The sequence below is a fragment of the Pyrgilauda ruficollis genome, unplaced genomic scaffold, assembly GCF_017590135.1.
Source record: "Pyrgilauda ruficollis isolate IOZ18807 unplaced genomic scaffold, ASM1759013v1 scaffold5, whole genome shotgun sequence".
Lineage (NCBI taxonomy): Eukaryota > Metazoa > Chordata > Aves > Passeriformes > Passeridae > Pyrgilauda > Pyrgilauda ruficollis.
Genome location: NW_024526599.1, coordinates 11879469 through 11906665, shown reverse-complemented (window position 1 = coordinate 11906665; position 27197 = coordinate 11879469). Strand labels below are relative to the sequence as shown.

The 27197-nt window shown below is 35.8% G+C and overlaps 1 protein-coding gene across 2 annotated transcripts in view; it reads left to right on the top strand.

Annotated features, from left to right (window-relative positions):
• GLRA3 (glycine receptor alpha 3) overlaps positions 1-27197 on the top strand; it is a 76467-nt gene that overhangs the window by 32700 nt on the left and 16570 nt on the right. For both annotated transcript variants that reach the window (XM_041479940.1, XM_041479941.1), the window contains 3 exons: positions 8226-8449; positions 11356-11438; positions 21416-21553. In XM_041479940.1, coding sequence (XP_041335874.1) covers positions 8226-8449; positions 11356-11438; positions 21416-21553 — 445 coding nt within the window. The remainder of the gene's footprint in view (positions 1-8225; positions 8450-11355; positions 11439-21415; positions 21554-27197) is intronic.

The following is a 27197-nucleotide window of genomic DNA, read 5'->3' as shown; positions in this document are numbered from 1 at the left end:
TATCTGTGTTTGTTTACATTGATTCCTCTTCCGCTGGTCGCTCTTTTTCACTTAAAGGGAAAACCATTACTTGTACAACACTGCACTATGAAATCATGTGGCGTTACTTCCATCCCTCCCAGTATCTTCTTACTTATTTCCACATTATTATATTAGTCTTTTGAATCTATTTGAAGGCTGTAATCAGGTAGGCTGTTCCTAAAAATCTACATCCTGATGTAGCAATTGCAGCATTATCCAGAAAAAGGTGTGAAAATATCTGATTTGCAAGCTGAGTTCTTCTCAGTCACCATTGTAGGAAATGTTAGTATCTGTGAAAATAAGATTGTGGGATCACTACATAGCTCTGTTCATATCATATGAGGTATGCTCTTTATGAAGTTTCTTATTTTGTTGCAATCATGAAAGATTAACTCCCTTGGGCTTATGATAATGCAACATTCATGATGATTTCTAAAACTATAACACAGATATCAGTGTAAAAACATTATTAAAAATAGTTAAATCAAAGGACTAGGTCAAAAGTAATAGTTTTAAATCTATTTTTACTGTAGCTGCTTCATTATAAGTATTTAAGCAAGGGAAAATAATCTCGTCATGATATATGTGGATTTTGTCCTTAACTGCCATTAATGCTAATAGGAGTTAAGTCCATAAATCCTCATCACTGTATGACTATAGCCTGTCTCCCTCAGTTTTGTGTGAATTTGTAATTTACTAACTCTGTTTACATACTGGAAAAAAGCTACAGTGGACTTCAGAATAGTTGTTGAATTAAACTGAATTAAGAAAATAAAAGATTTTCAGATTGTCACCTTTGTTCCTAACTTCTGTTCTTGAGTCTAGTAAATATGCCCTGGAAAAGTTCACAGTACAAACATTCTACATGACCTTGAAATTCTTGATTTGAATAAGTTTCAAAGCATCATTTTAGCATCAGTTAAAAGCTCTTTTCTCCCACCATGTCTTCATTCTATTCCAAATACTTGGTACTTCCTGCACTCTGGGTGTGCATATGCTGGGTGTGAATTTTTAATTACAGTAGGCAAAGTAATCACTCAATATGAAAGAGCTCTATGCTCAGACTTCTATACATCATACCCATAGTGCAAAGATATATTGTAAATCATATATTAAAAAACAATTGAAACTATTTTATAATGCTTTAAAATTAAACAGTAAAGTTATACAATTCATCAAAAGTGCTTGTAAGAATCTGTTGGGTTTTTTACATACCAGATTCTTTTTTTTTCCATAATACACAGCGTGCTATCAACTATGGCCATTAAAAGCTTGCATAACAAGAAGTGTTATGAGTCTGTGAATCAAACTTTAATTTTCTTTAAAAGTTAATATGATCACAGCAAGGTGTGGTATGATATGCATTTTGTACTGACATGCCACTCCCTGTGTCATTACTGCCATTACATCAGTAGTTTTAGACCTCTTCCTCCCCACTCCCAAATCCTTTTAGATCCTAATACCAATTTAAAAAATTAAAAAAAAAAAAAAAACTCATAATCTCTCAGGTAGTTTGATTTTTTTTTTTTTTTTTTTTGCACAAAATAACCCTTATGACTTCAGAATCTCAGACATTCTATGTGGGCCTCAGCAGCAGCAGCCATCTCCTTCAGAAATTAGGTTCTGTCTCCTCTCACTCCTAAGCACTTCCATTTGACCCTTTAGCCAATTAACCATCTTACCCAGGGAGTGCTACTCTGCTTTTTAGATTGATCAGACAGGTGTCTCTAGACAGAGATCTACAGACTGGCACTTTCCTCCCCCTATCCAAATTGCAGGTAATCCCAACTCACAGGCTTCTCTGCTCCTATGCCTCTAGTGCTCCAGCTTTTTGAGGCTTTGAAATTCTCAGCAATTTCATCCAGGGCTGAAAAGCACTGCAGAGCCAACAAAAATCCCTAGTCATCATTTAACCCCAGCCAGCAAATGAGAACCACACAGTCTCTCACTTATTCCTCCACAAATGGGATCAGGGAGAGAATTAATTGGAAGGGTAAAAGTCAGAGGACTCATGGGCTGAGATAAAGAGAGTTTAATAGCAAAAGCTGTGCACACAAGCAAAGCAAAACAAGGAATGAATTCACTGCTTCCCATGGGCAGCAGGTGTTCAGCCATCCCCAGGAAAGCAGGGCTCCATCACACCTAACAGTGGCTTGGCTAGACAAACACCATCACCCCAAATATGCCCCTCCTCCTTCTTGCCCCTCTACCCCTTTCTCCTCTCCAATATATACTGAGCATGATGCCATATGGTCATATTGAGTATATTGCCTTGGTCAGTGGGTGTTAGCCGTGTCAACTCTGTCTCTTGCCAATTTCCCACTCCCCCAGTCTCTTTACCAGCACATCAGATGGAAAAGCAAAAAAAAAAATGCTTTGGCTCTCTTAAAGACTTGCTCAATAACAGCAATAACAGCAGAATACCTCTATATTATCAATCTTGTGCTCATCACAAATCAAAACATAGCCCTGTAACAGCCACTGTGAAGTACATTAACTTTACCTTAGCTCAAACAAGCTGCAGCCTTCTCCGCAGTTCAGAAAGATCCCAACCGGCAAGCCTCTAGGCTTAGAATTTAATTTTGCCTAGGAGCAAATTTAATCCCATATCTTTCTTTCCCATTAAAAAAAAAAACCAAACAGACAAAAAAAAATAAAAAAAACAAAACAAACAAACGCAGCCACCTCCTCAAGGCATTTCTCATTGGAAACCAAGGCAGTGTGAATACCTGCTAACCTGAAACTTTATTACAACCACTAAGATATTGAAGGTGAATTATAAACAAATGTATTGACCACATGTAACTGCGAAAAAGTAGGTATTCATTATTTCTTGTTCATCTGTTTTTGATGATAAAACAATAATCTTCAAAAGCACTCCTGGAGAATCTGAATTTATTCCCTTGCTTTAAAAAATAACCAGTCTTTACAGTGCCTGATCTTTCAGTCACTAGGTTTCTTTTTCTGTGAATGGATTTTCAAAACGTAAATGTATAGGAACATATGCAAGCTAATTTATTGGCATAACAGGATTAGTTAAAGAAGATTTCTAGTCTGACTTCCATCTACAAACACTGTAAGCTACAATATACCAGATCTCTCACAATCTTCTTTTTAGTTCCTTTATCTTCTTTTAAAAGATTTAAATTGAATGAGGGTTTAGCTACTTAACTCCTGGTAGGATTGAAGGGATATAATACTGAAAATTTGAAGTTTCTAGTCAGCCATCATTAGGTCCCTTGTTTGCAATATATTTTTCCTTATTTTTGTGAATGCGACTGCTCTACAGTTTCAGAAAACTGACTATATTAAATACATAATTTGCATGTCTTTTAATGTATATCATACATGTATATAAAATATATACAAAATACAAATATAACAAGACTTTTCATTGCATATATTGATATTTTACACTGGTTAATTATTTCATTAATTTTGGATAGTTTTACTTCAATTCCGAAATATTTATCCTAGACCTTACAAGGTAACGAGACTATTTCCCAGGTTAGCAAAATGTAGGGAAAATGTTTTAGATGTGTGCCTGTGACTACTGTTCTGGTATTACTGTAGTGTTACAAATTACAGTGTCTGAGATCTCTTAAAATAAGGATTCACTTTTCAACAAGTTACCTTTACTTCTACCCCTTTCATCAGGGACCTAGTGGAAGGCCATAAAATTTGCATTTCTTCTTTCTCACTTACTACTCATCTAGACCCACATGTACTTGTTCACAAAGTTAATTTCTTTGTGAAAGGAGCAGGTTAGCAAATTGATACTGAATGGAGTTTGTGTCTCCTGAAGTTTTATTTAGTTGCCTGGGTGTATTTAGTGCGGCCTTAATAATCCCCAAGAGTCCCTGGGTTATCTGGGAAGGTAAACATATCACAGCATTGCAGGAGACGTGCATCTTTTTGAACCAGCAGCCAAAAGGCAAAATAACTTAGGGCTTTTCAAATGCCACTAGAAAAGTCTTTGGGTAGACAAACAAATTGTTCCCTTTCTCCTCAGTATTGGTCCAAGTTCAAATACACATAAAATTTCATGTGTTGCCATGGTATCATTGTAAAACCACTAAATCAACATGATTTTCCTAACAGACCTCTTGGTGCATTTCATGCATATCAATAAATTTAAGGTCAACTCATATCTGATCAAGTTTGTATGAATTAGAAATGTATTCCTTCTCACAGCAGGTGTTTAGACTAGAGGAGTTAGCAGGCCTTGCTTCTGGGCTTGACCTAGTTTAACTTTACCTTTTATGTCACCTTATTTACTCTATTCTAGACAATGTCATACTTGTCTACCAACACAAGAAAGTAATCAGAAAATTTTAATATGGAATTCACAAATTTGTATTTGATCTAATTCGGTTATATTTCTCGAAGATGAAACAGAGGGTGATTTCAAATACATGTTTTCAGTAAAGAATTATAAAATAGCCCGTTCAGTCACTCATTGAAACCAGGCTAACATAAAATTCATTAATAACAAAATGAAATACATAGCACCAAAAATTCAAGTGAACAAATGAAAAATCTCAGAAAAACTTAACTTTTCACTTAGCAAGAAGTACCTTCTGCTGTAGAGCAAAAACTTCTTTAGGGACACATCATTTGCTTGCAGAAAAAAAAACTGGAATCTTTTGTTAACTGGGAACATGGCAAGGACCAAATGAAGGCAGAGGCTTTGTGTATGCTGTTTGTTCCTGTAATTGTCATGTCCTTTATCATGTAACCCCTTATACTACTGCTTGAAAGTGCAAACATTTTAAAAGCCCCTGAGCTAAAGCTTAAAAAAGCAATTACATTGAACAAGTTTCAAAATATGATTTTATTGTAATGCATTAGGACTTGGGAACACACAGCTTCCATTAAATATGGGAGTAGTATATTGAATCTTTAATTAATAAATATTCTAGGACATGCAGTAGTAGGAGCTATGACAAACATTATTATACAGTATGTCGGTACGATAATTAATCTTTTTAAGAATAAGCATCCTAGATATTAACTACCTTTGACTTCTGACGATTATATGTGAGCGCAGAAACTAAAATCCAATATTGCTACTGAGAATAAACCTGTTCTCCAATTTTTATTTGATTGAGCCTTACAAAGGAGGTGAGCAGTATCCTGACCCTCTAAGAAGGTTCACCTTGTGCTAAGGTTTTGAAGTATGGTGAAGCAAGTGCAGACCCATGTCTCACTCTCGTTCTCTAGAACCAGGGTACAGCAGCTGTTCAGACAATTGCAGCCTTGAGGTTACAGATGAGGCTGTGAAAGTCACCACAAGTGAAATAATGATTTTTCCCTCCCCTCAAGGGACTTTTCTGTCACAGTTATTTGAATTAGGAGTCATTCTTTCAGGCAAATAGCACATGAGAATACAGAGCCTCTTGTAGGATAACAAATCAGTTCAGGCAGTTTGATTCTGGTGTCTGTGTTTGCATCAAACAACCCTACTTCTTTCAAGTGGTTAGACTTTGTGCTCATAATGTATAATTATAAACTGAGATGATGAATTCTTGTCCTTCATAAAATAGCAGTCAAATACATCTCTTTCCTTTTGATAGATTAGGATTTTTTTAAAGTGAATGATGAGTGCCAATGGCAGAGTTTTCAAGGGAGATAGTGATGAAAAATTTCTCCAGTTCCTTCAGTGAGAAGTTTAACCAGGACGTTTTCATCTTAAAAGCTGGAAACAATTTAAACCAATAAACTTTACTCATACTGACATACAGAATAACTTAATATAATTTTGAAAGGATTACATCACTTATCATTCTACATTTTCCTTTTTCATTTGGCATTCCTGTTGCGCATTTTTCACCTGTTCTGTCTCACACATGTGAGAAGACCTTTACTCTACAACTAATCCTGTCCATAAAGTCTTCGTATTCTACTGAGAAAAGTAAAGTAAGTAGACATACCTGAGGTTACATAATGTAAAATATAAAGCTTTGGTTGGGCAGAAATACAAAGTCCTGAGAGCTGCAGTGCTCCCACCCCAGTGCCCAAGGTTTGGAACTGTTTCCTTCAGTGCAAGATCGCCTATGCTGGGAAAGGCAGTGGAGCTGTCATTGCTCCCACATCCTTCTTCCTCCTGTCCTTTCCATTTTATACAGCAATCTGGAATGGAAACTGGTACTACATGATATTTGGGATGTCATGCAAAGAAATGAGGATATTTCAGGGGTTATTATTGCCTCTTATTAGAAGACACCAAAAATATAGTTCTGTGAGCACTGAGGCACAAGCTTGTCTAAGAATTTTGTCTTACTTTGGAAACACACAGAAAATACAAGCTTGTTTCTACATCTGTAAAGTACAAATCCTGGTTCTGATTTTATCACATCATGGTACTAATTATAAAAAAATAACAACATGTCCTCATAAGAACTTTTTATGACTTCTGAGGCTGTCCCTACCCATGATGAAAAAGAAAATGTCTTTCAGTGCTTTCGTGAAAGGGGTTGGGGTGTGTTTGTGTGTGTGTTTTTAACAAATTAATTGACAGTTTATTTCTTTAAATAAAGCATTTGATTAACAATTCCAATGCATTTAATGTTGCATGCTTCCATTTGGTGAGAGAGCCTTTTTTCTCTGCTGGAAACAGTACTCTGAATTAATTTCATTTTTCAGGTGTAGTTTTATGCTTACTTTCTTTGTGCTAAAAATTTTTAAAGTTATGTGAAAATAAAATTCTTTACTGGGACTTTCTATATATGATTTTCAAATATTGGCAAGTATTGGCAATACTTGGTAAGCATGTTTTTAGCATATTTGGCTACCCTTACTTACTCAGTCAAGTTGAATAATTAAATTGACCAAAACAGCAGGATGCTGAAGATATGAAAAACAGTTTCTCATTGATAAATGCTGGATATTGAGGTTCCTGTTGTCCTTTATTATGTCTGTTGGCATAATCCTTCCCACTACATGGCTGCATGCTCCAAGTACCCTAAGAGAAATATCAATAAAATGCTGGATTTTTAACCAACAATTTCTACACCAATGGGGTTCTAACTAGTTAGTCTAACCTATAAAAACTAGTATCCATAGTTTTTGGCTAAATTTTATTTCTTAGCCCTGTAGACTTCATTTCCCATTCTGACTCAAAAAGTTTTCTTGTTAAAATTAATTTTTATACTCTTTTTTAACCATAAAAAAGTGATTGATTTTTACTTCTGTTATATTTAGAAGTATCATGTAAGGTCTGACAACTAGTTTCCATTTTCTCTCTGCAGCTAACCTATCTTTTTCTCTATTTTATTCTGATCTTTTTCATTAATGCAGTTCAAATAATGAGGAAAATCTTATTATGACCAATAAAAGTATAGTTCCTATGCCCTTATGTTCAGTCTCCGTTCTAAATGCAATGTAATGAGAAGCTATTATTCACCTTTATTTAAAACCAAGTGTTTTCAGAATGATAAAGTTGTAAGAAAGTGGAGCCATAAATACATTTCTGGCAGAATGTTTGTGCAAAATGACTTCCAGAAGTTTGAAGCACTCACTCATCTTTTCTATAAAAGCCCTCTTGATTAAGACAGGACTTTCTGTAGAAATTCAGGTGACTGCACTCATAGCTAGTCTAATTTATCATAAAGATTTATAGTGTCTCTACCCTATTTGAAGAGAGGAGGAACACGTGCCCTCCTCAGACTGCCATATGGCAAGTTACTGCTCACACAATGTTCCGTAGGGAACTGAGGCACAGAAAGCCTATGTGGTGGGTCTAAAACAAGTAAGGATTAAAGAGAGAGAGAAAACAATTAATTTAACCTCCCTTAAAGTGGGACAGATCCTCACTGTCAGAGAGCGAGGGAAGTGGGAATACCTCTGCCGGGGTTTGGGCAGAAAAAGGTAACACTGTACAACTCTTTTTATGCTTCTCAATTCAAATTCAAGACAAATTTGTGATAGAGTAGGTAGATAGATAGGGTAGAGTTATATGGAATTATATGAACTGTACATGGAGGTTGGATTTCCTTATCTTAGGATTTTTTTCGATTGCCCTGAAATGCATCTTTATTCTTATCCATTGTGTCCCCACTAATATAAATAGGTATCATTCTGGCATTCAGCTAAGTAATTCTTTTGTCATCCACAGATGGACAGGGGATTACATGGCTAAGAAATGAAATAAAAGCTAAATCCCTATGCTTGATAAAGCTTTGCTTGTTTTCTCTTTTATTCAGGATTACCGAGTGAACATCTTTCTCCGTCAGAATTGGAATGATCCACGCCTTGCATACAGTGAATATCCAGATGACTCTTTAGATTTAGATCCATCCATGCTGGATTCCATTTGGAAACCTGATTTGTTCTTTGCTAACGAAAAAGGTGCCAACTTTCATGAAGTTACAACAGATAATAAGTTGCTGCGGATTTTCAAAAATGGAAATGTACTTTATTCCATCAGGTGAGTCTCTAATGTCTTTTTTTTCAGATAGAAGTTCAAAAGTATAATTAGGATTTTCTAAAACATATATTCAGTTGCTAGTCATGCAGAACTATTATGTGTGAGTTTTGAATGCAGAATTTTGTCATTGTTTATATTAAAATAGAAAACGATCATTCATTAGGCATGCACATAGTAAAAGTAATAAGAAAAAATTATTTCCCATTTTAAAGTACAGGTGCTGAGCTTAGAGGGACTGGGACACAGACCAAACAATCCTGTAGTATTATAATCTGAGTTGGCCTATATACAGGTTTCACAGTCTGTGGCCTCCAATGTCATGACAATCCAATTTTACTTCTTTTCCCCATTTCTGGATATTGCAGTTGCACTTCAACATGAAAACCTGGCTTGTTTGAGGAAGTATGACATTTAAAGAGTAGTCATTTACTCATCTCTGAAAATGGAGAGAAAACTGGAAAGTAAATTTTTGAAAAGGTTTTAAGAAGATGAAAGCAGTAATCATAAGTATTGACAAAATCTAATTATCCCACTTCTCTTCCCATCACTTTCTTTTTAATACAGACATCAGTAAGCATTTTACCACTGTCTTCAAAAAACCCAGTCTAATGAGAAACATATTAGATATAAGTATGCTAATGTCCCACTAGATTTGGTATTGAAGCAGTGACTCACTTGTGCAAAATGTTATTCTTTTCAAAATAAATATGCTATTGTTCACTCAGTATTTTGCTTTGCATGCTTTTATGACATTGAATTAATGTATAATTAGACTCTTTGAAGAGACATTGGGAATCTAAACACTTTGTGTACTGGAGAAAAAGAAAACTTTATGACTTGCATGGATGCGTCAGTGGCAAGAGTCTCCTTCCTCCTTTGCTCCTTCCAGTGCCATTAGGCAGCATTTCTCCAAGATTACACAAGGAGAAGGTTGGGTTAAAATTCTTATGAGGATGTCATACCCAAAAGGAGGCTTGTCTGCCACTCTGGGAACATAAGTGTTACAACATGTCTTCTGTTACTAGAAACAGATTCAAAGTAGATTAAAATGATTCCTTCTCTGGATTCAAGTAGAAATAGATCTAAATCAATTATCTGCAGACTGCCTGAGTTGCCCCAGGAGGCACTGGCTGTTGTTCCACTCTAATCAAATAACTCCCTGCCTTGCCCTACTCCTTCCAAATACACTCAACACACAGTACCCCACCCCTTAGCTGAAACAAGTTTGGATTGCAACTTCAATACAATTCAGACCAAGTTCATGGCCACATGAAATGGGTTGAAAAACCCCAAATGTGAGAAATAGTATAATATTAAATTACAAAGGCAAACATCAACTGTGCTGAAAGCAGAAACCAGATAGTTCCTCTGTTTCTTATGAAGCCAGAAATTTTATGTTGTCTTGATTTAATTAATAACTATTACAGTTTCTAAAAATAAATTTAAAATCATATCATTGCCATATAGTTTAGTTTAGTTGAGTGAGTTAACCTTCTGATAAGGGGAGATATAATAATTGCTATTGTGCTGATATTAAAAGGAAAAAAAAAGTTTCTAAATTTGCTTCTTTCTTTCATTCCCTAATATCTCCTCATCCCTAATTGCATTGGGACAATATGGACAAGAAATTAATGGAAGGTAAAAGTTCCCAGCTCAATGAATACTTAATATAAAGTACTAAAATGTTTACTGAAGCACAAAGTAAAGTCCAGGTGCCTCTGAAATAATTTGCTGTGTTAGCAGCCTACTAGCCAGAATTTGCCTTTGGAACTATTTGTAATAGCATGGGAATGAGGGATGGGTCTGACTTCCCTTCTCAGACTCTCCCCATGCAGCTCTATCATTGTTTGGCTGAACAGAAATTATAGCAACAATGAATCAAGGAAGTTTGGTCACCAACAAAACAAAACAAACAAACAAACAAACAATATTTAAAAAAAAAACACCAAACAAACAAAAAAGTAAAATAAATATATATACTTGCCAGCTATCATCCACCTCCCTTTAGCCCCAGTGCCAAAAACAGGGGAATGGGTTCAAGAGAGGGGGATTAGAGCACTGCCATGCTAGAATAGCCTTATGTGTAAGTAATTGAACTGTGTGCCCTCAGGTTTTTGTAGGACATTCTATCAACTGAACAACTGAACTGATTAATGAAGGTAGAGTCATGGCTCTGAATCATGAACAGATATCTAGGGAGGGAAAACATGTGCCTTTATCTCTTATAAATTCTTCTTTCTGATTTCTCACAGAAGTTCTACTCGAAAGATAAATTATTGTAAATAATTTATAAATTATTATAATAAATAATAAAATAATTTTTAAAATTTAAAATTTAAAAATACCTCTTTGCCTATAATTTGCAAAGAATTTCACAGAAAGCATAAGGACTAACACTGATGCACAGCTACAGTTCAAAATTGTAGCCATATTTTGGTTTATATCAATATCATAAAATGTTTCTTTAAGCCTTTGTGTTGACATTTTAAGCACTTTTAGGACAGTAACACATAAAACTACTTTTCCACCATGACTACTGACATGTATTATGAAATTCTTGCAAATTTGGGTAAGGTTTATGCCAAGGGTTTGAAATACTGGAACAGTGCAATAATTCTGCTGTAGCACAAAAATGCACACTGTTGCTGCACTCCTTTAGACTTTTGATTAAGTTAGGCAACCCTACTGAAAAATTTAGTTTTCTGAAAGTCTGTAATTTTTTTTCCATGCTGTCATACTAGGCTGAGTTAGATGGGTTCAGCTAATAGAGACCTTTTTTGAGACCTTTCTACTGAAACCTGTATTCTATTTCTAATTGCTTACGTTGTATTCATGCATTCTTCCATCACAGTTCTATGGCTTTTTGGGGGGGTATGTTTTTAATGGTTTTTTTTGTGTTCTTTCAGATTGACTTTAATACTTTCCTGTCCCATGGATCTCAAAAATTTTCCAATGGACGTGCAAACATGTATAATGCAGCTGGAAAGCTGTAAGTTTGCATGATATATTATCCTATACATACTTTTGCAGAGATTACAACAGCTATACAGGAGGTAGGAAAACCCCTTGTAGTGGTACAAGAACAAATTTTCAAAATGAATCTTCTATTTTATCAATAGAATCTGTGAAATATACTTGATTTTAAGAGGAAGAGGTTCTTTCATACCTATTTGAACTGAAAATCAAGAGTTTTGTGTAAATCTGAAGTTACCATTAAATTCAGTGACAGTTTATACAAAATTTCTGCATATAGGGTTTCACTATAAGTCTTTCTGTGTCCACACATGCAGGAGGTAAATAATATGGAGAGCATAAAGGAAACATAAGAATAACTTAAAGAAGTGATTAATGGGACTTTATGTGAAATAAAATTATATTCTAACATATCATATACTTTACTTATCATTTACCTTGATATCTTGTTATTTAAAAGAGGATGGAAAGCTTAAAGCAGCTATGCCATTTCAAGGCACAAACACACTCACAAAAGGAGAAATCAGCTGTTCTGTCTGATGCATTATATTCTCATTATCCTTGTGATATGTAGTATTTGGGGATTGCTGTTTCCCTTAAATTGAGGGGAATTTGAAAGACAGCTGTAGCAGAAAAATTCTCCTAATGATGCAAAGAACAAATATAAAATAAGGTAAAGTATTCTTTGAAAGCTTCCAGCAATCTGAAGTTTGTGAAAATAAATGACAGGAGCAAGACAGATTAAGAAGTATTCATCTAAAAGATCTAGATTTATAGTTTTGGGACAAATAAGTAAAATATTTCAAAAATAAAATAATTGTGCATTAGAACAAACATATTGGATTATTTGAAACATATCATAGATCAGAAACACAACAAACATAATTTTATTAACATTTTTTGGAGGTTTCTTCTTCTTTTACTGGAACAAAGCAGCACCCAGGGGAAGGGGAGGTAATTATCTATCAGTCAGTATATCAGAGCTGTTTGTTGTATGGTATGCTATTTATAGACTATTGCAGGGTGAGCATAAAAGCCAGATCTATCTTTTATTACAATGGACAGATGGTAACATTATGGAGCAGCCTTTCAATATGAGGGCAACAGCTGAATCTGACAGCAGAAATTTCCTTGACTAAAATGGAGAGATCTTTATTTGCTGCAAATGTCAAGGAATTTAGGACAATGTTATGTATCCAGGATGTGAGCAAAACTCCACAGTCAACGTGAGCAGACAATCCTACTGATAACCTGTATAATTAATGTGACTAAACAAAAGGTTGACAGGAGGCAGTTGCATCAGAGTACATGCAGATGGCAGGTACACTCACTAAATGCTACTATGCTTCAAAGAGGAAGTATCATAGGGTTTGACTGAGCAAGCAAAATGTATCATTAAAAAATGCTTTGAAAATTTATGAAGCTTTTGCTTTAACAGTTTCATAAAACTGAGCTGCATTTTTCCTCTCTTTCAGCTGTTGTGAGGACAGGTCAGACAACAACTGAGTATTCTTGAACAGGCATCTGTCTTGCTTTAGAGAAACCTTGCACCAGCCCACAGTTCCCACAAACTACACCACAGGGAACCAGCATTTATTAGTTGAATAGCACTGTAGATGTTCTACTGTGTTTTCCAGCAGAACATTTTTCACTGAAGTCTTGTTTTTAATCATTGAGTTCAGTGGGAGTAAATTCCCAGCTGCACATTCACATGGTAAAGCGAGGTTCTCACAAAAGAAGAGCTGAAGAAAATAGAGATGAGTCCTTCAAATTCTTTATTCACAGAGAAAGATCAACTTGATTTCATAAGGAAACTGCAAGTAATAAAGCTTTTCCCATATTGCCTTGTCTAATTCTATTTTACCTGTAACTTCAGACATCAAAAAACAGACTATGGGAAAAGATGATGGCCTGAGGCAGAAAATTTTGCAGCATGTGGGAGCTCTGGATATGCTTACATGTCTGATAGGAGAATAACCAGTTAGGTTTGCAAGAACAAGGCAGCAGTTCCCCGAGATTATGTTGGGACAGATCCAAAACAGATATGTACAGTGACCTAAGCTGCAAGATCCTAGACCTTTGAGAGCAGGAATTCACCTGTCCATAGCCAGTTTGTCTGGAAATAAACAACTTAGAAGTGTTACAAAAAATATCTACATGCCAGAAAGAAGAGTAACCAGGGGGGAAAAAAATGTAGTTTACATGAGAGTTTTCCAAATTTCCAAAACTTAGGAAAGGATGAGCAGAAACATTCAAATTCCAGACTCTCTGGCTAAGAAAAGGCATCTAGTTCTATTTAAAATTATAGCAGAAAAAGGAGGATGGGTGCATTTGGCATTTTCCCAGGCTTCACATCAATTCTCCTGAGGTAAGAGCTGACATAACCCTGAGAGCCTGATTCCATCCAAGCATCTCTAATTTCTAGGCCACAGTGTCATACTCTGCTCTGGCTGTCTGCCTTGCATTTTTTGGTGCACTGAGACAACGTAAACAGAGGGATCAAAGCAGTAACCCCAGTGGTTAATGCCTTGTCTGGGGAAGTGGAAGACATTTGGGTTCAAAACAGAAAACACAGTCCTCTCATGTCTATGTTATAAGAAACCAAAGTGTTTGCAGGAGCAAAACAGCAGTAACCGTGCTTCCAGATGTTTCTTTTTGAAGTGGTGATCATTGCTGTTTTTTCCAAGTTGTGTAGGAGGTTGTACATTATGAATTTACAAGGCCCATTTGTCTCACAGTTTCTGTAAACTGTGTCTTGCAAGCCGTGTTCCAGAATGTGTCACTAAAAAAATTAGAATCGCTCATCTTTTTTTTTCTACTCATCTTACCACTGGGTTGCAAAGACTGACAATTAGAGAGATCATAGGTTTTGTCTCTCTTTAAGTAGTAATTTCGTTTAGTACTGGTTACTTTCCTTCAGTATTGATACTGTTGCTCCATCATAGAAAATTCTAAGAGAAAAAAAATCATGTATAGTTTTTATTCCCAAATGATAGCTTTATTTTTAGCTGGTTCATGTAATGTTTTCTCCAAGGTCAGTCTGAGCAGCTGGATTTGGCCCTGGTAAAAGTACTTCATTAGATCATGAAGTGTCTGAAAAATATTTCTGTAGAAATGTCTTCTATTTTTAAAGGATTTATTTTACCAAATGATTTCTCAGCAGATAGAATAGCTGCTTTTTATCTTAGAAAAGGAACAAATGAAAATGCACACATGAAATAATCCCTTCTACAGTTCTATGCCTTACACCAGGGAAGCCTATAGGCATGTGGGATAATTTTAGTTTTATTCTGCTTGAATAAGATACAAAGAAATGTCAACTAGATACGTATTTATTTCTGTGGCCTATCTCCCTGGAAAGAAATGCTTTTCTTTCATATGCTAGAGCTTGTTGTCTTTCCTTTTTAAGTTTCTCTTTTACCTCACAGCATTCCTTTACTCAAAAATTACAATTATAACTTTATGTGACATTTAATATCCCTGAATTTTCAAAGAATATTGAAAAGACTAAGTTACAAAAGAAAAAATACTATGAAAAGCAGTATAGGTAATTTATAAAACACTTTCTTACCTCATAATTTTAATTTGATGTTGATTTTTAAATTAAACAGTGGCCCTGTTTTTCCCCCTTTTGATTTATGGAGGCTTTTTAGTCTTTCTAAGCAATCATGCTCCTGTCATCTGGATTGTTAAAAAAAATTCCCTCTCTACTACATGATTATTTGCACAATTTCTTTCCCCCCAGTCTCTAATTTGGCGATTGTGCAAGTGGAAAGATTAACTTTTACTGCAGGCTGCAGCAGTAAAAGTTAATGCATTACAGAAAAGTATGTGCACATTTTTCCTTTTCCCAGAACAGCACAAAGACAACATAGGAAAGATAAAATAACTGGAGCGTATTTCTCATCTGCCGGGGAATTCTCAGGTCTCTACCTGAATAACAGAAATTATGGACACACTAGGTCAATGCCTGTCTGTGCCAGAAGGTGTAGAACCATGCTGCTTCTCTCCTTTCCATTTCAGCAGCACAAAAATTATCAGCTGCTCAGGCCATGCTCAGGTTTTTATTCTGCAGATGGGTGACTCAAACAATTGTGTCTATCTGAAGGGAGACATGACACACAGCTACAAAGATCAGCATACTTGTAGTCATCAGCTCCTGACCAATGCAGGATGAAAGGGCCGTAGGAACTATACAACTGCTGCTGACAGACAGAAACTAGAATAAAAGTGATAAGTGAACACCTAGAGGCTTCAGCAAGAATAGGAGGTTTGAGAGATGTGCTAGAGTGCTGAGCTGAAATGTTATTCTTTTCCAAAATTCGGGCTAAGAAGAATAAACCTATAACTGCCCAGGGAGAGATTCCTTCAGAACGACTTAGAGGGCAGTGCAAGGGGCAGACATTTTGCAAAGCAGCTCAGATGTACATTGAATAAAATCCTGCCTTCTTGGAGCTCCAACACAAATTTAGCCTTGAAATGAATCACAGCTCATTTCTGAAGCTAATATATTTAGTGCATAATGTAGAAGAATTTGTTCTAACCTCAAGCCAAAGCCAGATTCCTTAGCTCTGTCATATCTTCCCCCTGCTATATTGCTGGGAATTTAGGGCTCAATTCAAATGTCTGTCATGCTCTTAGGAACAGTAATGTGAAGGCAACCTGTCCTGGAGGCAAACTGTTGGGATGCCCAACAGAAGAGTAGAACAACATGACTGTAGTTCTTGCTTCAATTGCAGACCTAAAGAATTGATGGGTTTGGACCTGTACCTTACAAAAAAATTAAAGAATTGAGAATGGAATTTAGATAGATCACTGGGATTAAAAAAAATAAATGCTGTAGTTAAACTAAACTCTTTTACAAAAAAAAAAAAAAATACTCTGCTCAGTTGTTTCGTGCTGAGCATGTGTCTGTTTATTGAGCATGAGGAAAAGAGTTGGGTTTCAATATACCTGTAGGGATTTTTAAATGACACAAGGGAAGCATAGCCTTCCTGTAAGGAAAAAGAATGAGTAGAAAATTTACTGGATATATTGATATTCAGCTGGATCACAAGTTTGCTCATGGCTTGGAAATGTTTGCTAAAGGTGGATGGACAAAGCAAATAAAACCGTGTCAGCAGGTGTGATAAAGGAATTATGTTGGAATTGCCAAGACAATGACAGTTCAAAGGTGTGGAGTCTCTGATGGTACAGGGGAGCTGCTTGCCTGGAATAAAAAGTTCCTGTAAGGGTGTAGTCCTTGGGGAGGCAGGAGAAGAGATGTTAGACACTTCAACAACTCTTCAAGACAAAATTGTTGGGTGTTCACTGTCTTGTCTATGAGATAATGTGCTTTTAATGCCTACCACTGATACTGAATTAGCTAAAATAAAATCTTCCTACTTTTAGCATGCCACTGATATAAACATCTTGGTTCTAATAAGTTCTATAGAGTAATGTGGACTGATGTGGGTTGAATGGGACTCTATTTATTTAAGGCAGGCTTTAGTCTTATACTTTCAAAATTGGATGAATGAAAAGTTGATATTCATTTTTAATGGTAGAATTAGACTACCTATAGGGGTAAAAAAACCCCTATAGATAATCTAATTCTTTCTTTCAGGAACCTCATATGAGTGTTGAAAACAACTTGTCAACACTGTTTTTGAAAAGATATTTTTTTTCTGGGAAAGATGAGTCAAACCAAGGGAAAAGTTTGGTTTTTCTTTCAAGACACTGTAGATGCCCTTGATACTTAGAAATATTTCAGCAGGATCACATTGTTTTTTCCTGAAATTTTTCCTGGAACCTGTAATTGAAAATGCTGAAAATTTTCACTCTAGCTAAAAAATTCTCAGTGGTGTCTAAAGGCTAAAGTTACTATGCATGTATGTTTTTATAGATTACACCAACTAAATAAAATACCACTACAATTTCATTTTATTTGATGTCCAGTTATTCAAAATCCTCCATCAACTATTCCAGACACAAGTCCTGAGAACTACTTTTCATCAAGGCCTTATCTCTTCCACCTTCTCCCTCTGTTAGTGTGACAGATTTTACTTTCATTTTGTCACACTTACCACCAACTCTGTTTCAGAAAACATTGTTTTCTAAAATAGTATTTCTGCAGACCAAACCCAAGTTTCCCAATTTTTTCTGGCCTTCTTCCCTTCTAGTAAATTATAAATGTTCCCTAATTCATCATATTAATCTCTGGCAGAGCTCTCATTCTGCCATTATATGCTTCATTAGCTAATTACCTGGAATGACTTCAGGCTCCTGGAAATTACTTGTCTCTTTAAGAGAACTGCAGTGCATAGAGGCTACAGTGCCATGCATTCACACAGTTCTTGAGAAAGCTCCTCCTGGAAATGTTCTCCTCCCAGGATGATGTCTTTTTCATATAATTACCAACAATTTGCTGCCTCCTTTTGCATTTTAAAGGTACAAGACCTCAGACTTTGGGTTAATAGAGACAGTATTAATGTAACCTAACCAGCCCTATAACTCCTGAGCACCACTGTTCAAACATAACAAGGTTGTTTTTTCTGTCCTTTCTTTATAGTTCCATGATGATACCATTTAGATTTTGAATCATTAGTAACACCTTTATAGAATTAAGTAAGAGCGAGTACTGCACAGTAGCCAGACAAAACTAAATACATTGCTGACTGCCCTCTTCTTCAGCCACAGAAGCTGGTGTTTGTCCCTTAAAACACTATTTAACAACTTCCCTTGCCAGCCTTCATTCTTTCATGCCCTGCAAACTCAAACCCTAGTGCACTGTGTTTCAGTGACAGAAACCTTTACTAGTCCACTTGACTTAGTTAGGTTGGGCTGGTCCTGAAGTCCGTGCTAGATTATAGCCTCCATTGCTCTCAGCTGTTCATGCAGAATAAGTTTCACTTTTTGCACCAGTGAGCTGCACCCTCATATACTACCTAGGCTAATGACTGACTGCCCTTTTTTCAACAATAACATTTATCCACTAGGAATTCCCTATATAACACTGTACTTCCCAGCCACTGGTAATAAAAATATCTGGTAGCAATTTATAATAGTCACCAACACCACCTCATAGTAAAAAAGAAAAGTTTCTGGTTTAATGAGAGGCTAAGTATCATGCTGGGGTGCAGTTAATCCCTTATAAGCCCTAAAGAGAAATCTCTTGTTCTTTATAACTGCTACATATTTCAGTGCAGTTCCTACAAGTTACATAATATGTCTAACAATATAACTGACACATATAACACAAGTTTGTACAGGTAGCCACGTATCCATTCAGAATAGAGCCTTCACATTTCAAGACACACTTTCACTGCTCCATTTGTACAGTGATAACCATGTAATGGAACACAACTTCTCAGATTTTTTATCTCATAGACATTTGGAAAATACATACATTGTCTTTCTAATCTCCAAAAGCAGACCAGTATCAGCAACAGGCATTTAGACTTTTAGTTAAATTTATGTTACTGAATGACTTTTTTTTTTTAAATTGTTTTAAAGATAATGCACATTTGTTAATCAGGTAGCAAGTAGGCAAGAATCAAAAGCTCAGGTGGACTTCAGATTTAGTATTTCTAGAACAGGACAGGAACAGTTATTACAATTAATCAGCAGGGGTCCCAAAATTAGTGTGCCAGGGGACTGTATTTTAGGATCATTGCATACATAACACCACATACCTAAACTCTAATAGCATGAATACTACACTATGGTAACCACTAATTGTTTTCAGGAGTGATTTCTATAAAAATGTCTTTTTCCCCTTATGGGCAATGCACACAGTACCATGAACATTCTGAGTGTTAAGCAGTGTGCTGTTCAGCAGGTCCTCTTCATAAAATTAGTTGAAAAAATACATTTTCTTTTTATTTCATTCAAGCTGATTTAATTTAACATACTAGTGGAAGCATTATACTATTTTAGATTTGTTTGGTATAACAGAAACTCACATATTCATTAAGTTCTCTATATTTTAAGACCCTTTTAATTTATGACTATGACCTTTACTTACAAGGTTAGTTTTGAATGCTAACACTATATTTGGGCATTTAAAATATAAACATTACAAAAATTAATTAGTACAGCAGCATTTTGAATATGCTGCTATTATTTGTACTATACTGCATTATAGAAGAATTAGTGGGCAGGTAGAAAATCAAAATTAAAAGCATGCATTAGAGATGAATGAGCCTGTTTTAGTGAAACACATTTTGACACATCAGTTGTTTCTTGCCAGTTCAATGAATTTTACTCAGGGAATATCACTTCTGGCCATAATCTACATGCTTCAAGTAATCTGCTTTACACACAACTGCTTTTTGTCTGAATTCATGAAAAGTTTGATAAGATAGATACTTCTGATTTTTCAGTTTATGGCATTTAATAGTGAATTTTAGCTTTGTTTATGGAATATCATTCAGTCAATAACAAAAGAGTTTTCTTGATATATGCTTGTAGTGGCTTGAGCAACGCCTGATCTTAATGACTTATTTAAAAGGATATGGTGGTCTCATTTTTATCATATTGATCCAGACTCAAAAAAAGTGCCAAGTAAATCAACAGCCAGCCTGAGTTCCTGTGAATACCCTGTATAAAGGTTCTTCCCAAAAGAAACATCAAGAACTTAGCAAACTTAGAAGGAAGAAGTGTTGAAAATATTTTTTTCATTTATAAACGTTTTATAAAAAAAATTCTTAGCTCCTAGTTTCATTCAACATAGATCAAAAAAATAGGAAATTTATTTCAGTTTTCAGGTTAGCAGATCAGGTCACTGAATGCCATTTATAAGTGTATTAAAAGATTAACAAAGTCACTGAATATAATGGAGTAAAATATATGCCCATACAGCAAAGAGGTCCATTTTTTGCTGAAACTCAAAATGTCAGTAATTTTGTGCAGACAGTTACTCTTTGAAAGTTCTGAACAATATAATTTTAACAGTAATTTGTTACTGAAAGGTTAAAAGAATTTCTGGTTCTCAGCAGGTTATTTTCAACAGCTTGTTAGTATTGGACTAAAGCAGAAAGGAAATATTGCAATGAAGCTGAAAGCTACATAAATCAGATTAAAAAAATCTCCTTTTACCTTCTACTTCTTCTAGTTTAGGTGGCTTAAACTTGAATGAAAATATGAAGCCTTTTTTTTTCTCCAGTTGCAATAACCAGATAAAATTTATTTAGAAAGAAAATTAGAATGAAATGCCTGGGAAAGTTAACAGATCACATATTCAGAAGAAATAGGGATATTTTCCCCAGTGATATCCCATGCAAATATTTATCTGAGAGAGGGAAATAGAAGGAAAAAGCACTTGTCTGTTGCAACATCTGGGCCTTGATTAGTATGTCTTTTGCTGTTATAGCTAATCTTATACACATGCATGAGGTATGGATAAGTGCAGGAGTCTGAATATTAAAGCTGAGTGCTTATTAATATCATTGTATGTCACAGTCAGTTAATATGAGAAGATTGCTTTCCCACGGCTTGTTCCAGTTTGAGAGAAAAGCAATTTTTTTCAATTCAACTAATACTACTGCAGAATTTTCAATACATTGTTGTCTTTGAACAATTTGCACTTAACCATTCAAACTGACATAATCCATAAGCATAACTTTGACAATCCACGTCTCACCTCAAGTAAAAGGAGGAAGAGATCTGAGTGTAAAGGGCCTATTTTATCCTTCATGGGTTCAGGAGAAAAGGATGTTCCCAAGCACCAAAGAGATTTGGATGTTTAGCTAATTTAAATGCTTTTGTTGAATCGATTAATAGACCATCTAATTATAAGGATTTAAAAGAGTTTCATAAGACAGCTGTTTTGTCTCCTCCAATTCAGTGTGGTATAGAATGGTAGATAAAAATTTGCAATTAACAGGTACAAGCAGACCCTCTGTATTACCTCCTTTGTATAACATTTACTTAAAATATTGTAATTTGATATGTTACTGCTTTTCAAACTTTGCAGCAGACTTAGAGTTTATTTGGGTTTTTTCTTTGTTTTAGTTGGATACACAATGAATGATCTCATTTTTGAGTGGCAAGAAAAGGGAGCGGTTCAAGTAGCAGAAGGTCTCACTCTGCCACAGTTTCTGCTGAAAGAAGAAAAGGATTTATGTTACTGCACCAAGCATTACAATACAGGTAGGAAAGTGATTAGAACTGAAAAGATATTTAACATTTTTTGTTGTAATAAATGTTACAGTTGGGGTATATTTTAAATGTTCTCACTGAATTCAGAAGAGGGTTAAACATGCAGGTGCTTTGTACAAGGTAATGCAGGCTTAATAACTGGCAAACAAACTAAAACTACCTGAATACTGAACTTTAATTTTAGACACCCTAAGAAAATAGAACTGAAATAATTAAAAAACTGTTCAGTCAGGGGCTTTAATGGTTCAGTAGGTGCCGTGACCACATTTACAATGTGGGATCTGAAGAACTGCTGAAATCCAAAGGTCTATATGCAGTGCACTAACCATAGTCTGGCTCAGTCAGGAAAAAGGGACACGGGGCTGCCAAGTTATCCCTGCCCTAGTTCATACAGCAAGGGGGCAGTGTGAATGAGCTGAAAGGATTCTTGGTGTGCAATGGCCAGGTGTACAAACCAGACATGAGAATGCAGTGACAGGACAAGGGTGAATGGATTCAAACTGAAAGAGAGTAGGTGTTGATATCAGGAAGAAATTCTTTATTGTGAGGGTGGTGAGGCACTGGAACAGGGTGCCCAGAGAAGCTGTGGCTGCCCCATCCCTGAAAGAGTTCAAGGCCAGGTTGGATGGGGCTTTGCGCCATCTGGTCTAGTAAAATGTGTCCCTGCCCATGGCAGGGGAGTTGGAGCTAGGTGATCTTTAGGGTCTCTCAACTCAAGCCATTCTATAATTCTCTAATTCTATGATACTGAATTGAGGCCTTTGTTGAACTGAAATATTTAGCTCATCTCTGGAATTATTTGAAAAAGGAGGGGGTTAACATAAATAATATAGTTATTATGTTTTTAATTGTGAAAAACTATTTCAATAACTGAACAATCACAAGCACAATAATCCTGAAAAGCAAAGCCTAAGAATGCACAGTTTAGATATTCTCTGGAGAAAAAAAAAATAAAAAAAAAAGCTAAAACTCTTCCATTCTGATCCATATATCTTTTAATTTTTGCTCTCCAGTATGATTAAACATGTCTTAAAATTTAAGATTAGAATGATTCATTTGGATTCTGCTGAAATGTCAGGGAGAGAAAAATTGAATAAGTGGTGTTTATAAGGAATGTCCTGCTACGACCAAAATTAAGGAGGAGTGCTTTCCAGCACTGAGTTTTATCACAACTGCAGTGCTGCCCCAAGAGAAAGGAAGGTTTTCTCCATTTCCATTTAGAGAAGGAAGATATTTTGAAGGGTTCTCTAAAATAAATTGTAAATACTTAACATGCACTTTTTATTGTACAAATACTAATATCTGGATAATCCTTAAAAAACCTTCTAATATTTGTGATACATATCCTATACAGATATGAGTAATTTTTTCACTCAGACATTTCTTTGTTAATGACAAGATAGAAAGTTCTACTATTCCTTTTTTCCTTTCTACCATAATCCTTATGACAAATAAGAAAGTTTTGTTTTCATTATTTTCTAGTCTGCTTTGAGATATACAAGGAACTTAGCCTTTCTTTTTAGGATTCTCCTGCTTTTGTGCCATTTTTATGAGTGTCTGTGATTGCATTCTATACCCTGTATATGATATTAACTAATGAGAAATCATGGTATATTCTTCTTTTTTTCTAAAGTTCATTTGCATAACATGATGCATCAAAAATCTCTAAGAAATTAAGACATTACTGTGATGCTTAACCTCATACTGAAGGGAAACCTGGTTTGAAATCTCAGAATTACTAGTGATCTCCAAACTCTCCATCCAAAGACTAGTTGTACTCTTACTCATTTGTTTGAGAACTCACATTATAATCATCTGAGTTTAAACCTTGTGATTTTGACTAAAACTTCATTTTTTCAATATTTTGAAGGCACTATGTTTTTCTTCACAACCTATGTTTCAAACCTATTTAACTTGGAATCAATTTTTACCTAAGGAAAAATAGGAAAATATGCTATGCCTAGGCACGTTATATTAGGCTACATGGGGTCAACTTATAGGTACTGTTTTTCCACTGTGTTCCTAAGCTGAATGGAGAAGCAGAAGCAACAGATGTTATTAACTTCGTGTGAGGCCTCATGGTTCTCAAGATGTGGCTATAAGTGTGCTTGTGTCTGCAATACTGTCACATTTAGGTGAGAGGAGGGGTTTACTGCAATAAGTCTAGAGGAGTGTGGTCAGTCAGCAGCCTGTTGTATTCTGTATTGCTTTGGCCAAACTGCATTTCTGTGGCTAGAAATGCTCTAAGATGTGAGTGCAACCCACAGCCCTGGAAAGATGAAGCTCATACCTGTACTGAGAAAGTAAATGGACCATTTAACTTGTCCACAAAAAAATCAAGGCATTTGATAAGACAGAAACCTTAGAAGCCTGGATGCAGTTAGAGGATGGGAATGTCAAAATATGTCAGCAAAAGATAAAGCAATTGCACAGCTCTGGGACGTGCCTGTGATGGGCAGGGGGAAAAAATATGATGCTGATGCTGAGCAGCAGGTGGAAAGGTATGTCCTCACCAGAGGAAGCAGCTGAGTGGCCTGCTCTGAGTTACAGCACCAAAATTACAGGTACAGAACTTTGTCAGGGCAAATCAGAAAGAAAAGGTGGTTTTACCCAAGAAGGACTACATTTATTGTGAGAGTCTCCTCTTTGAGATATTTTGTCCAAAGTGTCATTTTTGTATTCAAATCTTCAGTATGAAGCAAATTTAATCAGATTAGGGGGTTTGGTTTCTAGGAGAGTAAGAATTCATTTTATTTCTTTGTTACAACCAATATTATTAACTACCATTTATATGCTAAAACCCCGTAAACATTATATTAAAGGCAACAACTATTTTCACTATGTCACGTGGATACATGATCAGTAATGTGCTTTCTCAAGGCTTCTACAATGAGATACTACAGGCAGATATGCCTTTAGGATACTCCACAAGAAACAAAATTTCCAAAAATCAATTTTTAAAACATGATGTGAAGTCTGTTTCTCTGGCCTATGACAGATGAGATAAGATGAATTCTTAAAATAATGCTAAGCAACTGCAGCTGGTATGCAGTAAGTGACCAAAGGAGAGTTTTCAAATTAAATTTAGTAGGAAAGCCCTTCTGAGACATCCTGTAAAAGAGAAAAAAATAAAAAAATCCCAAAATTCTCCCTGTGAAGCAAATTAGCATGAAGCTTCAGGACTGTATGTGGAAACTCATCAGTGCTTGTCCCATCAGTGTTTCATGCCCAATTGAAAATGGTTCACTATAATCAGAGCTGAAAAAAATAAAATATATAAATATAAATATATGTCTAAAGGTAGAGACATAACAGTTTCAGCAACAGTACAGCAAAATGGCTCATCAAATCTTGTTTTCTGAAGTGACACAGCAACGTTTCTGATAATTTTCATTTTTTGCATCTACAGGCATATCCACAGTGACCAATGTGGAAAGTGAAGTAGAATCATAACAACCAGAAAAATCACACATGAACCATTTACATTACAAGGATGGTCTTGCTTTGCCACATTCCTATGTGACATTAATAGCTTCCCTGGGCTGTTATGCAACAGCTAAATTTTATTTCAAACACAGCTGCAAAAAGCCCTATATACAGTAGCATGAATTGATACATAATGGCATTGTCTAACAGGCATAAATGAGTCTTGGCTTTACTCCTGCATCATGGATAATGCTTTACACCCACACTTGAGTGATGCTGCTCAGAACTGTCTTAGGTCTAATAATGCCTTTTGCATCAAAGAATTGGATGTAGTGGTCATGGAAACAGCAGAGCTATGGTTGCTGCACTCACCACCAGAACTGATAGATTCTGCGTGTAACCTTTTCTGATAATTGCTGACATCTGACTTCCTAATATGCACATCCCAAACACAATTTTTTCTCATGATCCTATTTGTTCCCCCTTCCTCAAAAAAGTTTCTTAACACCTGTAGATTGTGGCCCTTCCAAGTCTCACTTTCAACCTTCGACCTAGTGACTTATATTCAGCCATTTTGCTGCCAGCTGGATGACAGTGATTAAATGAGACATAACTTTGATGTCTTACTCTGACAGCAACTCAAACCCTTGCTTGTGTTGACAAACACCTAAACCACTCTTTCTGAGAATGTAGGAGCACTTTTTAAGGCATGGCATTTTAACTCCCTCAGGTTTTTTTTCATAGAACATTTCTCTGAAAAGGAGGTTTGTACTTTGTACCCAGGAGACAGTCTATGGTTGTGAAATCTCTGAAGCTGCTCATTCCTTCACTGCAAAAGCAGAAATTATAAACACTTTGGAAAACAGAGCCTATGGCAGGCTGAGGATGTGACCATCCCTAGGCACACAAAATGGCACTGTCCGACTCCAACAAGGCATTTTTCTCAAGGGCAAAGAGGCCACAATTGTCAGCCCTGCTCTGATCAAAATGTGAGCATTCTACTTTAAAGATTCATTGAATAAAAATTCATCATCTGTCCTGGAAGTGGAAATATTACATCTACATGTCTCTTTAGTTTATACTTTTCCCCTTTCTGTTCTGGCTAACGCAGTGCAGCACATGACAAGTCTTTCACATCACAAGGCTTCTGTTCAACTTGATATCTCTCAGGCTCCACAGCCTGGGAGACCTGCTGCCTACCCAGTCCACCCCCAGCCTCTACCAGGGCAGGGGGTTACTCCATCCTCATCACCCATCTGTGCATTTCTCTTTGCCTTGATGTTGTGCTGGCTTCTCCAGCCTATGAAGGTCCTGCTCAGTGTAGCTCGGTTCTCCTTTCTGAGGGACATGAGAACCACAAATGCAAATTTATCAAGATGAAAAAGAAATAGTTTCTCTTTTCCACATTTATTTTCAACTCTATTATTATCAGTCTTACACCAATGTCAAGTTTACTGCCTGCCTCAGTATTTTTTTCCAAAAAAAGCTATGTAAAGACATTTCCTTCCTGTCCAGGAATCTATGTAGTCAAAAGCAGGTGACAGCCTCAGCACTGATTTCCCCCAATATACTTCTGATATCCACAGACTGGGACTTGAAAGAAAAACTGAATGGCAGTATATTCCTAGAGCTGTTTAGTGAACCTTGGCTTTAGATACATAGGCTAGTGCCATGTAAATGAAAATTTGTCTAGTTCTATGTGTTAGACACTGGAAAATCATAATTTCTTTCCAGGTTGTATGAAGATAGATATGGTGTTTTATCTATTTATGATGAAGAAAACAGGAGTACTTTTATAAGCAGTTTTTATCAGAAAAATACACTCAAATTGCAATTTATATTAAAGTGCAAATTGGAAAGTTTCTAGAGACTGTACTTACCAAGTGCTTTTTTATTATCCTGACTTCTTCTTAGAAAGGTATGAAAATTATTTCAGCTAAGTTTACTTATATGCAATCAGTTTTATAGGTAAAAATTCTTGGAATAATGAGCTCTGCATACACATAATTTATGAATTTTATTTTTTGCTTAAAAATTTTATCACTGGAAGGCAGAGGAACAGAAAGTATTTAACTGTATATCAGTAATAAGTAAAGCAGAGTTTCTCTCAAACAAAAGTGTCATTCTTGGAAGAATAAAAAGGAAAAGTCTTTACTTAAAAAGGTAAAATCAAGTAGACTGTTTTTCTTGTGGTGATCCTTAAAATGAC